The sequence below is a fragment of the Lissotriton helveticus genome, chromosome 6 (genome assembly GCF_964261635.1).
Source record: "Lissotriton helveticus chromosome 6, aLisHel1.1, whole genome shotgun sequence".
Lineage (NCBI taxonomy): Eukaryota > Metazoa > Chordata > Amphibia > Caudata > Salamandridae > Lissotriton > Lissotriton helveticus.
Genome location: NC_136067.1, coordinates 644,119,681 through 644,133,281, shown reverse-complemented (window position 1 = coordinate 644,133,281; position 13,601 = coordinate 644,119,681). Strand labels below are relative to the sequence as shown.

Below are 13,601 nucleotides of genomic sequence, written 5' to 3'. Positions count from 1 at the left end.
TAAACCACACTCGGAACCGAAAAAAACGGCACCAAAAGCGGTTAATAAGGAAGAGGAACTGTTTCATCTGGATCCTGTCGATCCCAAGCAGAAAAAAATCCTTATTGATCCGAAAACAGGACATGTTATAGCTGTGCCATCCAACAGCAAGAACTCACATACTCCTGTAAAGGGCTGTGCCACTTCACCCATGCCTCCTTCTTCTCCTGTACATCCTTCTAATCCACTTCTTCTCCCTAAACCAGCTACACCACAGTCTGTATCTTCTCCACCACATACACCACCGCAAAATGATGATGATGATTTAGGCGCGGGGGGGCAACCCCATGGGCCCGTTCACAGATCCACAGCCTATACCACATGATGACTGGGACTTCAATGACCCAATAAACATCCCAAGCCCACAGCCATACAAAACAAAAGCATCTCCCCCTGAAAACAATATTGGTTTTGGCCAACTCATACATAGGGCTTTGGTTTTTCATGGTGGGACTATGCACTCACACACCAGAGGAGCGTTTGTACAGTCCCAAAAATCTGTACAAATTTTGCCAGTGATCAGAGGTCATTAAACATGCCCCATAAGTATTCAAAGATCCAGTAAGAGCCAGTATTTTAAATCTTAGAATTGATAAAAAATTAAATAGACCTGCCCCAGAAGACCCTGTCTGTATCAAAGGACAGCTGCCTCTAGACTCACTAGTGGTGTCTAATGCTAGAAAGCGGGCTAATTCACAGACAAGCGGGATGCACCACCCCCAGATAAAGAATCCAAACTGCTAGAAGCATCAGGCAAAAGGATAGCTGGCAGGCGGCCAATCACTGGCACATAGCTAATAATCTGGCATTACTGGCTGGATACGATAGGGCTCACTACGACCAATTAGAGACTTTTTGTACAGCATTTGCCAGACCAATATAAAGCCCAATCAAATGACCTTATTCAAGAGGGGAAATTGATGCCTCAATTAAATGTGCACTTGACGCTGCAGACACTGCTTCAAGATCCATTAACACCAGTGTACTGCTCAGACGACATGCCTGGCTACTGATTTCAGGCTTTAAGCAAGAGGTCCAGACAACAATTTTAAATCAGCCGTTCAATCAAGAACACCTTTTTGGACCAGCTGTAGACACAGCGCTTGAAAAAAAGAAAGACACAGAGACTGTAAAGTCCATGGGAACCTTACAGTCTCCACAAACATGTAGTTCCTTTTGTCGCTCCTGTTATAGAGGAGCCTCTAAAAACATCCGTACAGATACTTCATCCTCATTTAAAACTACCACTCAAACATCACCCAATAGAGGATATTTTAGAGGGAGGTTATAGAGGAAATAATAACAAAGGCAGAGGACGAGGTAACAATAACACTCGTACATCCCCTGCTTCTAAACAGGGACTTCCCTCCACTCCCCCCCCGGCCATTCCACTCTGGTCGGGGGAAGATTATCACAGTTCCTACCTGTCTGGATTTCCATCACAACAGACAAGTGGGTAAGACAAATTATCCAATATGGTTACTGCCTAGAACTTACAGCTACCCCCCCCCCCCCAAACATACCACCCAAGCAGCGTCCCCTGTCCACAGAACATCTTACACTGTTAAAACATGAAGTTCTCTCGCTGCTTCAAAAGCAAGCTATAGAGCCAGTCCCCTTGCTCCAATAGGGAACAGGAGTCTACTCCCTATATTTCCTAATTGCCAAGAAGGATGGGTCTCTAAGACCAATACTCGATCTCAGACCCCTCAATCTGTACATACATTCGGATCACTTGCACATGATCACTCTCCAACAAGTGCTTCCACTGCTTCAACACGGAGACTTCCTTGCCACACTAGATCTCAAGGAGGCATACTTACATATTCCCATACATCCTTCTCACAGGAAGTATCTAAGGTTTGTGGTGGACGGACAATGTTATTAGTTCAAAGTCCTTCCATTCGGGGTAACCACCGCACCCAGAGTGTTTACCAAATTCCTGGCAGTGGTAGCAGCTCACCTCAGAAGACAACACATTCATGTCTTCCTATATTTAGTCGACTGGCTATTACAAGCCAGATCATCCCACCAGTGTGCTCAACACACTCATCAAACCGTGCAAATACTCCACGACTTGGGATTCACAATCAACTACACCAAGTCTCACCTCCAGCCCGCTCAGATACAGCAATATCGAGGGGCCACAATAAACACTTCTACAGCTCTAGCATATCCCAATCCAGCCAGGATAGCCAGTATACAGACTCTCATTGCCAAATTTTAGATAAAAAACTCTCCCAGCCAGAGTGTTCTTGCAACTAATAGGCATGATGGCATCTTGCATCTTTATTGTACCATATGCAAGACTTCAAATGCGTCCTTTACAAGAAAGTCTATCACATCAGTTGATTCAGGCTCAAGGACGACTTACGGATCTGGTGTTAGTGGACAGCCACGCACACCGCTCTTTGCAGTGGTGGAACACAACAAACTTATCCAAGGGGCGGCCATTCATCAAGTCAGTTCCACAAATAGTTCTAACAACAAGCCCATCTCCTCAATCACACCTCTCAAGGCAAATGGACCACTCAGCAGAAAGTGCTCCATATCAATCATCTGGAACTATTAGCAATATTCCTAGCCCTAAAATAATTCCAACTCCATGTACAAAACAAGGCTGTCCTCATCCGGACTGACAACATGACAGCCATGTACTACATACAAAAACAAGGAGGCACACATTCTCTGCAGCTGTCCCAGCTTGCACAGAACATTTGGAGGTGGGCCATTCCACAAAACATATACCTGCTGGAAGAACACCTTCCAGGAGTTCACAATCCGATTGCGGATCTGTTAAGTCGGCAGACACGACAGATTAACAAATGGGAACTACATCTACAAGTTCTTCTACCATTTTTCCAAATGTGGGGCCAACCATACATAGATCTCTTTGCCAAATGCTCAACCTTCGCCGCCAGGTTTCCACACCCAATGTTCAAGGGCAATGTGATATGCATGAACTGGTCTGGCAAATTTGCGTACGCTTTTCCACCACTCCCTCTGATTCCACTAGTGGCACGCAAGCTCCGGCAACAGTCTCTAAAGTTGATCCTAATAGCTCCCACAGGGGCACGTCAACCGTGGTGCACCACACTCATGGAGCTTTCGCTAGTCTCACACCAAAAACTACGCCTCTCTCCTTCACTACTAACGCAGAACCATGGAGAAATAAGGCACCCCGATCCAACTCAGCTGAACCTAGCAATCTGGCTCTTGAAGTCCTAGAGTTCGGTTACCTTAGCCTTCCGCCGGACTGTGTGAACATCATTAAAGAAGCCAGGCGACCTACAACCAGAGCTTGCTATGCAGCAAAATGGAAAAGGTGTGCCATTTACTGCAGCAACAATCATATCAATCCACTAGATGCATCCATCTAAAACGTTATTAGCTACATTTGCAAAGATGCAACTTGGCATATTCATTCAAACGTCTACATCTAGCAGCACTTGCCGCTTACTTACAAAACAGACAACACTTGTCACTTTTTAGAGTACCAGCGATTAAGTCATTTATGAAAGGCATTAAAAGAATCATTCCCCCTAGATTACCACCCTCTCCAGTGTAGAATCTCAACATTGTACTTACTAGGCTCATGGGACCTACATTTGAACCTTTACATTAATGTGAACTTCAGTTCCTCACATGGAAAGTAGCTTTCCTTACCGCAATCACCTCTCTTCGAAGAGCAAGTGAGATCCAGGCTTTAACCATTGAAGAACCCTTCTTACAAATACAAAAAAACAAGCTAGTTCTCAGAACTAATCCAAAATCCATTCCTAAAATCATCTCTGCTTTTCATCTTAACCAATCGGTAGAATTACCAGTGGTTTTTCAAAACCCAGACTCTGTAGCAGAAAGAGCTCTTTACACACTTGACATCAAAAGAGCTCTACTTTATTACATTGACAGAACTAAAACCTTTCGAAAAACAATTGTTTGTAGCTTTCTCTCCGCGGCATAACGGTAATCCCATCTCTAAATCTGGAATTGCAAGGTGGATTGTTAAATGTATACAAATATGCTAACAAAAAGCCAAACGCACATTAACAGTTCCCCCTAGGGCACATTCAACACGCAAACTAGGGGCTTCCATGGCATTCTTAGGGAACATTCTCCTAGAAGACATCTGTAAGGCAGCAACATGGTCTAAAACACACACCTTCACTAAACACTATTGTGCTGACGTGCAAGCCAAGCAACAAGCTTCTGTGGGCTAAGCTGTTCTTAAAACACTTTTTCAAACTATTGCAACCGATACAGGTGACCACCGCTGGGGGAGACACTGCTGTACTGTCTATACAAAGTGTACTATCTGCAGCTCATATGCCTCGAACGGAAAATGCTACTTACCAGTATGCTGCTGTTCTTGGCATGTAGGGCTGTAGAGCAGTAGACGCCCACCTGCCTCCCCGGGACCTGTATCTGTTCCAGTACTATCTTACTTAGATATACACAAATGGACATCTTTTTCTTTCTACTAACTCCCATCATTTCCCATAATGGCGAAAAACAATCTAAGGATGGAGTCGATGCCCATGCGCACTATCGTCCAAGGGAGGAGTCGCCTATTTCGTGACTATAAAGACTTCTTCCAAGACAACAAGGTGCAACCATCTGAGCCCAACACTAGATGGCAATCTAATGCAAAGTGTAATACTCTGCAGCTCTACATTCCAAGAACAGATGCATACTGGTAAGTAGCATTCTCCTTTCTGATGCAATACGTTCTAGTTCCAACCAATTTTCCTCATTCTTTTCCGATGACATAAACAAAGTTATCTGATCCGACTTCAATCACTTGCAGTGTCTTTAATGGTTCATGCTTAGCACCCATTCTATTTATCTATTTAGTCTCTGTCAAACTTTTCAGTGAAAATTACTAACCATCTTTTCATGACTGTGTTGATGACACCCAGGCTTAACTAAGATTGGACTCTTCCTAATCCAGCTCCATGACCAAATCCTTTTTGCATAGCATAAGCAGATGAATGGGGAAAAGGCATCTGAATTTCTTCTCCCTAAGCCTAACTCCGTAACCAATCCACTGTGGGTAGATCATTAAAGTAGGCCGATATTGCTCCCAAGCTGACTACCACTGTTAAACCCTGGATTTCCTTCTTGACTGAAACCTAAACCTCAAAGGGTGCATTCATGCTTGGATAAATCTGTCAGGTTCCATGTTACGAAACACAAGAAGTTTAAAACATATCTTCTGCCAGGATTTTAAGGTAGCAATGAGGCTGTTTCTAGTCTCCTGACTCGACTGTGGCTTTGCCCTCCTCACTGGCCTGCCATAAAGCACCCTTTCCCCAGTTAGGGCTACTCGTCATGGTGCTGCCAGATTTCTCACAAACTCTTAGAAAGGGACAACACCACCACCTGCACTTGCCTACTGTAAGTAGCTCCAGATCCAGGCATGCTGCTCTATGAGAATGGTCTGTCTGCCTTGCATCCAAAACTACGAATGCCCATGCTTCCATGCATCTCTCCCAGAATCTTTTCATTCTTGAAATCTCTGTATCAGTATGCTGCAAAAGCAGAAGACCATGTTCCACTCTACATTTTTAGAAATCTATGACTTGCAGATCTTTCTCTGATAATACTTTGAGAATCTGGACTGCAGTCTCTCTTCATATTAAGAATTCTCTTTCTTTACAAAGTTGTTAATCTTTCCTCAAGAAGATGCTTCTTGGTTAACATCTACATCTGGTTAATCTCATGGGACAGGTGTGCCATCTCAAGGCTGTTCTCTGTACAGTATTCAGCTATACAAATATACAATAGCCGGCAATGAAAGTCAAACTATTACCTGAAAATCATAAGATATAAGGATTCCTTTTGATATATATAAACTTTTTTCCTGAATTTAAGATGGCACCTCGAGAAGCAACGTACGCACGCGCAGCTGTGTGTAAGCTGTAGACACATGCATTTGCAATGCAATAGGTCTCGCATTTACGCGAGATTGTTAATGGCATTGTAAAGTATAATGCATTTTAATTATGTTTTAAAAACCAAAACATAAATAAGAGGCATTTTCATTTACAATGCCAATAGCTCAAACTCACGTAAATGCGAGACCTATTGCATTGCGAATGCTTGTCTTTTTTTACCAATATACCTTGAATCGCTAAATAAAATGAATTGCCCCCATGTCACTTGAATCTAACACATATACTTGCCTTTTAAAAACACAGCTACATCATCACACCTTGTTTCCAGACAATTCTGTACAGCATGAAGAAAAAGGCACTGGATGAGTGTGAGAAAGTGCCCTCTTTCTTACATGGTATGCCCCAACTTTTTGCTGAATTGCTGATGTTCTTTGACTGAGTGTACCCTGGGTTCCTACTAATCAGGTACCCAGTGCCAATGTTCTTTCACTAACACTGCATTGAAGCCTAAACCCAATTGACATCTCTGGCCACATGTCAGCCCCTGGTGAATGGTACCATAGGTACCCAGGGCACAGTGACCAGAGAAGGCCTCTAAGGGCTGCAGCATTTATTGTTCCACCCTTAGAGGCCCTGTACACTGATACTCACACACGGCCTTGGCAGGCTGTGTGTCTTGGTGCAGAACAAAGTGAAGAGTTGACATGGCACACATCCCTGTGTGAATGTGTATAAAGAGAACAAAGGTGCACACCTTTTTAGCCTAACTGAATGATCTGAAGTTAACTTCTTGCACTTAACTAATGGTGCTACGGTGCTGCACTAGCTGTCATACCAACTGCCTGTTCAAACACAATAAAATACTAGCAAGAAATGCATCGGGCTTTCACAAGAATCACATGGAACAAGTAATTATGCTTTATGTATTGTTTATGATATACATATTGTAAACTATGTGAACATTGTTGATATTCATGACTATTTCGATGGATCGTTTTCCCTGGTTTTATTTATAATTTGGATGCAAAATTGATGTTTGAAAATAATAGATATCATGAAAAAATGTATTCTGAGTACGTGTTGATGAGTATTGAATAACCAACAGGGGTAGTTTGAAACCCAGTGAACAGTACACGGTGCTAGCAAGCTTTCTTGCTAGTATTTTATTTCACATCCCTGTGTGCTATGCCCACAAACCACTGGCCAGTCACCCCTCTAGCTGGGTGCCTTATGCTATGGTGAGGGTACAGGTGCATGAGCGTTGTACCCGTACAGTACCCAGGTCCATTCCTGGGCACTGTAAGTGTAGGGCTGCCATTAAGAGTATATGGTGCTGGGAGTTTGTCATTTCGAACTCCACAGCACCATAATGGCTACACTGAAGACTGGGAAGTTTGGTATCAAACTTCTCAGCACATTAAACCAACACTGATGCCAGTGTGCGATTTACTGTAAAATGCACAATAGAGGGCATCTTACAGATTCCCCCTGAAACTCTACCAACTCCTATTGACCTGACTGAGTGGCTGCTTAGGCTGCCACCACCAGACATGTTTCTGGACCCTGGGTCTAGAGCTTACTGCTCTCGGGGGCCTGAAACAATGCACATCCTGGGACGAGGTGCCAAGCCTCCCTCCCCAAGATGGGCAGGGTTCACGAAGGAGAAGCTTCAAAGACATGCCGCATTTGTGAGCCTCTCCAGACAATTTGCTTCTTTCAGCAACTGGTCCCCACTGGTTCTACCCCTCACTTTGGGCGGGAGAACCGGCGGGAAAAACTAGTGAGGAAGAGAGGTGTGCCCACCTCTGCCAACTCCACCCCTTGGGTGGGGGAGTCGAGGTGAAGCACAACCTTGAGTCCCCGCTAACTTGAGGATGGGGGACTGAGCCAACCAGGGACAGGCTCCTGCCTCCCTCCCACCGGAGAGTGGGCGACTATGGGGTGTACCCACCCCATGGAAGGGATCCATTGGTCCCTGCCCTTTACCTACCTGTAACACCCCTAAATTTAGTATTTAGGGGCACCCTGAACCTTCCTTCCTCAGATCCAGCAACAACAAGAAAAGAAGATAAGGACGAAAAGCTGCGCAGAGCTAACGAGGTCTTCGCCCACTGACTTGGCCCCAGCCCTACAGGCCTGTCTCCCCTCGAACCTGTTCCTGCGAAAACCCCGGCATGTCCAGCAACCTCACAAACTTCGGACGACCCGCCTGCCTTCACTTTCCAGACTGTTTCTCCCGTGAACACTGGACCTGTTTAAACTGCAGATTCTGGTGCCAGCCAGAAACCGTGAATCCAGCCAACTCTGCACCTGCCAACCCAGCCTGAGCTGGAGTGGGAAAATACCACGATGAAGTCCCCCCGGCGATCCTGACCCGAGATCCGGCGACCCCTGACTTGCCTAAAGCCTCCAGACGACGCCTGCGGCCTCAATCCAGAGGACCCCCCCCCCGCGACCAGAGCGGGTAAGAAAATCCAACATCCACAGGCACCCCTGCGCCCGACGCCCCACGACCTAGTGTGCTCAAACCAACGCTGCCTAACCAACCCTCAACTTCCCAACTTACCCCTCGAAGTGGTGATCGTCCCCGTGCCTGCAGTGTCTCTTTGTCCCGGAGGTTCTCCATTGAAAATAACAGGGCACCCAACCTCAAAACAGCACCCTGCACCCGGCCGACCTAGTGCCGCTGGGGGTGCACCTTTGGTGCTACTTTGGTCCCCAGCTTTCCCTGAGCTTAACCCTAGGAGCTTTGCTCCCACAACCCAGTGGGCTGCTTGCCAGCAGCCACCAACCGGAGGCCCACTATCCCCCATTGGATCACATGAAGCCTCAACACTCTGCACCCGGCCGCCCTTGTGCCTCTGAGGGTGCAACAACATTGCATCACTGACCCTGGGAGGACCTTCAGTCTAACCCCAGAACCTTAACTTCCACAGTAGTTTACTTCCCTGCAAACCGATAACATGTTTTTCCTCCATAGGATAACATTGACCATTTTCCCTCCAAAAAACGAGTGTGGAGTTTTGAAAACTAAAGATATTCCTTAAAAATCGTACAAATAACCAAAACGTGTTTTCTCACCTGTTTGCAGGACATGTCCCAGTGCTGAATCTAGGCATCCAGCACTGAGTTAGAAAAAGTAACGTAAAAGTAACTTACCTGCAATTTGTTGACAACGCCTATTCATTTCAATGTACAGCTCCAAAAATCTCTAAGTGTGAAGTTTTGAAATCTGAAAATATTCTTCACAAATCGCACGAATAACAAAAACGCATTACTCACCTGTTTACTGGAAATGTCCCAGTTCTGAATCTAGGCATCCAGCACCAAGTTAGGAAAAGTAACGTGAAAGTAACTTGCCTGCAATTGATTGAAAACGCCTATTCATTCCAATGTAGTGTATTTGCTAAGTGTTGCAAACTACTGCTCCCCTGTAAATCAAATAAAGTACCATTCCTATTGCATTTTCAAACAGTTCTATATCCAGTAACTTATTACTGAAAAGTATTTAATGATTACCTGTTCCGGGCTTCCTTGGTTCTTAAAATAAACAACAGTATATATTTTGTATACAAAAACAATTGGCCTAGAGTTCAGTTCTTGAGTGTGTGGATTCATTTGCTGACTGAGTGTGTACATCAAATGCTTAACACTGTCCTCTGATACTGCCTTACTGCTCGACCAAGCTACCACTTTAGAGAGTAAGGTTCTATCTAACTTTAACCTCTGCCTACCTCTGGGGACACTTGGACTCTATACACAATATACCTCATTTTGGTGTGGTATATATAGAGCCAGTTTCTTACACTGAGCCAATAGGCCTCAAAGGCCAGACCTATTGGCTTTGCCAATTCTTGTTAATTCCTCCTAGAGTTACAATAATAGGGAAATCAGAAAGCTAGATGGATGATTGTGGGGAAATAGACTACGGCTGGCAACAAATCTTTTTTGGCTGAGATCGGACTCTCGGTGCTGCTGCTTCTCATGACCTGTGCAATGGTGGCCTTCGTGATTTTGTACACAAGCAGCGGAACTAAATCGCATGCCTCTGCCGGGTGCCCAAGAAATCGCAACACCTGCAGAAAGCAAATCGTTTTATTGCATCCCAGGGGCTGTTCGTGCAGGTCGCTCACAGCAAGATGTTAGAGGTGAGCAAAATGTGCCCCTCTAACTTCCTCCTCCCTGTAGCCTGCTATACCGAATGTTGAGCTGTCAGCAGGTCACTGACATTTGCCTGCCCAGATTGGTCCAGCCTCCAGCAGCACCATGCATCGTTCATGCAAAATCTGCACTCTGAAAACTTTACCTGGTTGGTTAGGCTCAAAGTAGCAGCATATCTCTCTCTTTTTTTTAGGGGTGCTTGTCATGGAAAGTGCACGCTGAAGCTTGGAAAGGGGAGAACAGGGTTCAAGTCATTAGCTATGGATGTTATGCAACATGTTTTGCTGTTCTAATATGCAGCTGCTTTCAAAACATTAACATGTAAAAGAAATACCAGATTTAATCCCACACCTATCAACCCTTCAAAAAACGATCATAATTTTTATTTGTGATGTTGCATGTGTCTAACTTTTTCACATCACATTAACAAAGCTTAGTGAGAGATGTGGAAGCACAAAGTCTTGTATACTGCCTCACCATTGTATTTAAATGTACATTGATAAATTTTATGTGCTGCATAACTATTCATTTATAAGTTCGCAAAGGCGAGACCTATTGGCTGTGCCAGTGCTTGTTTATACTGATTGTACCTGGGACCACTGAGTGGAAAATTAGTTCTTTATTGGTTTCTTGGAGTTAAAGTAGGGCAAGGCAGTGCTGAAAAGAAATATATTTAGATGGATAGTACTCTGCTTTAAAATTTGCCATGCTTTAGCTAAAAAGCAACCCCTTCGAAGGGGTGCAGGCTCATTCCACTCGAGCTAAGGCTGCTACTACTGCATTGTTAAAGTGAAGTGCCTGTCCTGGATATCTGTGAGGCTGCTATATGTACCTCAGTGCACATTTCAATGAAATACTATTAGTCAGACTCGTCACCAGATAAAGTATGGCTTTGGTATCCATTTACAATGCGAGGAATCTGCTGTTAGAAGTATCCATCAGAAGGAAAATTTACTTACGTCTGGTAACGCACTTTCTGGTTGATACTTTATCTAATCTCAGGTTTGCCATCACCCTCCCACCTCCCTGTTCTTTGGAATGGACTCTTTTTTCCATTTTAAAATGTCCTAAACTAGAGATTTTCACAATTGTCAAGCCAATTTGCTGATGGACTCTACGTCTGCTGATCCAGACAACCCTTAAAAAGCACTTTGACATCTGCATGCCTTGCCCGCGTTTGTGGCCCGCCCTATTTCCAGAGAGAACTATGCTGTTGCAAAGCCACGCAGTGCCACCTATCTGCACGCTAGGCCACTGCTTTTGAGTTTCTGGATCCACTCTGATGCCTGGGGGGAACTCATTTACAAGGTGAGTAATCTGCAGTTAGAATGTTCACCAGCTAGACTGTTACGAAAGGTAATTCATATTTTAATTTTTTTCTCTTATGATGTGGAACAATATTTGCAAGTGGCGATTACATGTGTTTAGTGACACTATGAACTCGCAAAAGTCAGTGGATGGTAAATGTCTAAAATATTTACCTGTATCTAACCTTCATTTTAGTCGTCCATCATTGTATTGCTTTCTACATGAAAAGAGAGTGAGCTAGGAATGCTGTCAAATGTACTTTTTGTATCCAGTTCTGATTTGTCAATGGGTTGTGGATATTTAGATAGGTCTTAAACAACAACAACATTGATTTGAGATATATATTCTTCGTATTTCTTTTCTCCCTTTGGTTTACAAAATAATCTTGGGTCTCCCTCATAGGTGGAGATGTTTGTTTTATGAATTAATTTCCGATAATTCATGATGTACTGATGTGTTCCTTTCTCCCCATCGTAATTCTTGATTCATAAGGTGCATGCACCATCCCTTCTGCTTGGTTCATATACAAAAGTGCATTGTGTATGTGAATTTATGTAACTGATGTTGAAAGAATGAAAATCAGAACATTGGGTTTGGAAACATACTAGTTTGTCTTTTTTAAAGTGATATTGCTTGTGTTCTGGTGCCCCCCTAGGCTTGGGTAAATGACTAGCAGTTACTATAGTGAATCCCATGCACCAGTTTCTATATCTCCCTATAAATTGCATTGTTGTATCAGGGATTTTATAGTAATTATCTATTATTGGCTCCTCTGCATTAAAATCCCACTTAAAATTATTTAGAACACTTTTTTCTTCAGTAGCTGTAATTCCATTGTTGGTTTTCTGTTACATAACCTTTAGGATCATCTACGTGACAATTTATCAGAGGCTGGAGACAGACAAAAGCAACTGATAAATGTCCGCAATAGCAGCGTTAAATCAGTGTTGGGAGAGCAAGCCAATCCAGGAGGAAATTCAGAGAATGACAATAGTTCATCTGATGTAAGTTTTCAAGATCTTAGTCTTTATTTGTACCATTATATGTTGAATTCACCGTGATCTGTTTTCAAAATGCTTATTAAACAACATTTTATTAAATCACATCAATTCATTTTGGGCTGCGGCCATCTAATGCTATGATTGTCAAAGACCACTACCTACCTCGATCACTACCATCTTCTTCAGCAAAGTTATTCAAGGTAATTAATTTATTTGATCTTTCCTATGTGTAGCTATGACATCACATACTCCATCAGCAAGAGTTTATTGTTAGAGAAAGCTTTCCTCATACGATTATCAAGCTTATATTTGCTCTTGGTCTATATTTGGGTGTGGAATGCACATGGGGTTCAGAAGGTAGTGTTGTACTTCAAGATTAATGAGAACTGACAAGAATGTTTCATTCCAATATTGAGTTAAAGTGGGATAACTAAATCTAACTTGATGTTTTAGAGCTCTGTGCTGCAGATTTAGTCTTGGAATCGCAGGGCCTAGTGTATGGCTGTATTTAGTTGCCATGGCAGAACGGTTTGGAATTCAATTACTGCAATAGCCGAATATACTGTAGGAATGAATGAGGTCCTGTGGGCTATGTTGTATGTAAGCCCATATTGGAATTACTGATGGTGGGGGCTACATAGGAAATTAAGGTACGTTGGCGATATCTTCAGTGTTGGCATAGAGGTTAACATGTGGTTTTAGGGCTTTTGGCTGGACTCTGATGGGCCAATGCTGCACTGTCCAAGGGTGCAGGGAGATTGGGGCTGAAGAAAGGATTGCAATATATTATTAGTAGTTTGTTGAATCCCGGTGTTGCAATATTGATATGTATGTGTGAGGGTGGATTTTAAGCATTGAAATTGAGGTAGTTCCTAATAGGCTTTTTGTGGGACATGTAATGCAGCACTGTTAGGATGCTTTCTTAACCTCCTGATCTCCACTGGAACTACATATCTGAAGGATTTTACTAGAAACCTAAGAAAAATACTATTGAACTGGCTTGAGGAAAGAGTGGTACAGTGACTTTGTTAAACAACTCAAAAATCAAAGGATTTGGAAATTACACCCCAACCTTCTAGCAGTTTCCTTCAGCAAATGACAGCAACAGGTATTTAACAGACGTAACAGATTCAAGAAGGCAGGGAGTCTCCTTCTAACACTAAATATTGTTGTAAAGAAAATGAGAAAAAAGACT

At 43.4% G+C, this 13,601-nt stretch overlaps 1 protein-coding gene across 2 annotated transcripts in view; it reads left to right on the top strand.

Annotated features, from left to right (window-relative positions):
• PHIP (PHIP subunit of CUL4-Ring ligase complex) overlaps positions 1 to 13,601 on the top strand; it is a 2,061,705-nt gene that overhangs the window by 561,655 nt on the left and 1,486,449 nt on the right. For both annotated transcript variants that reach the window (XM_078648101.1, XM_078648100.1), the window contains exon 21: positions 12,269 to 12,409. In XM_078648101.1, coding sequence (XP_078504227.1) covers positions 12,269 to 12,409 — 141 coding nt within the window. The remainder of the gene's footprint in view (positions 1 to 12,268; positions 12,410 to 13,601) is intronic.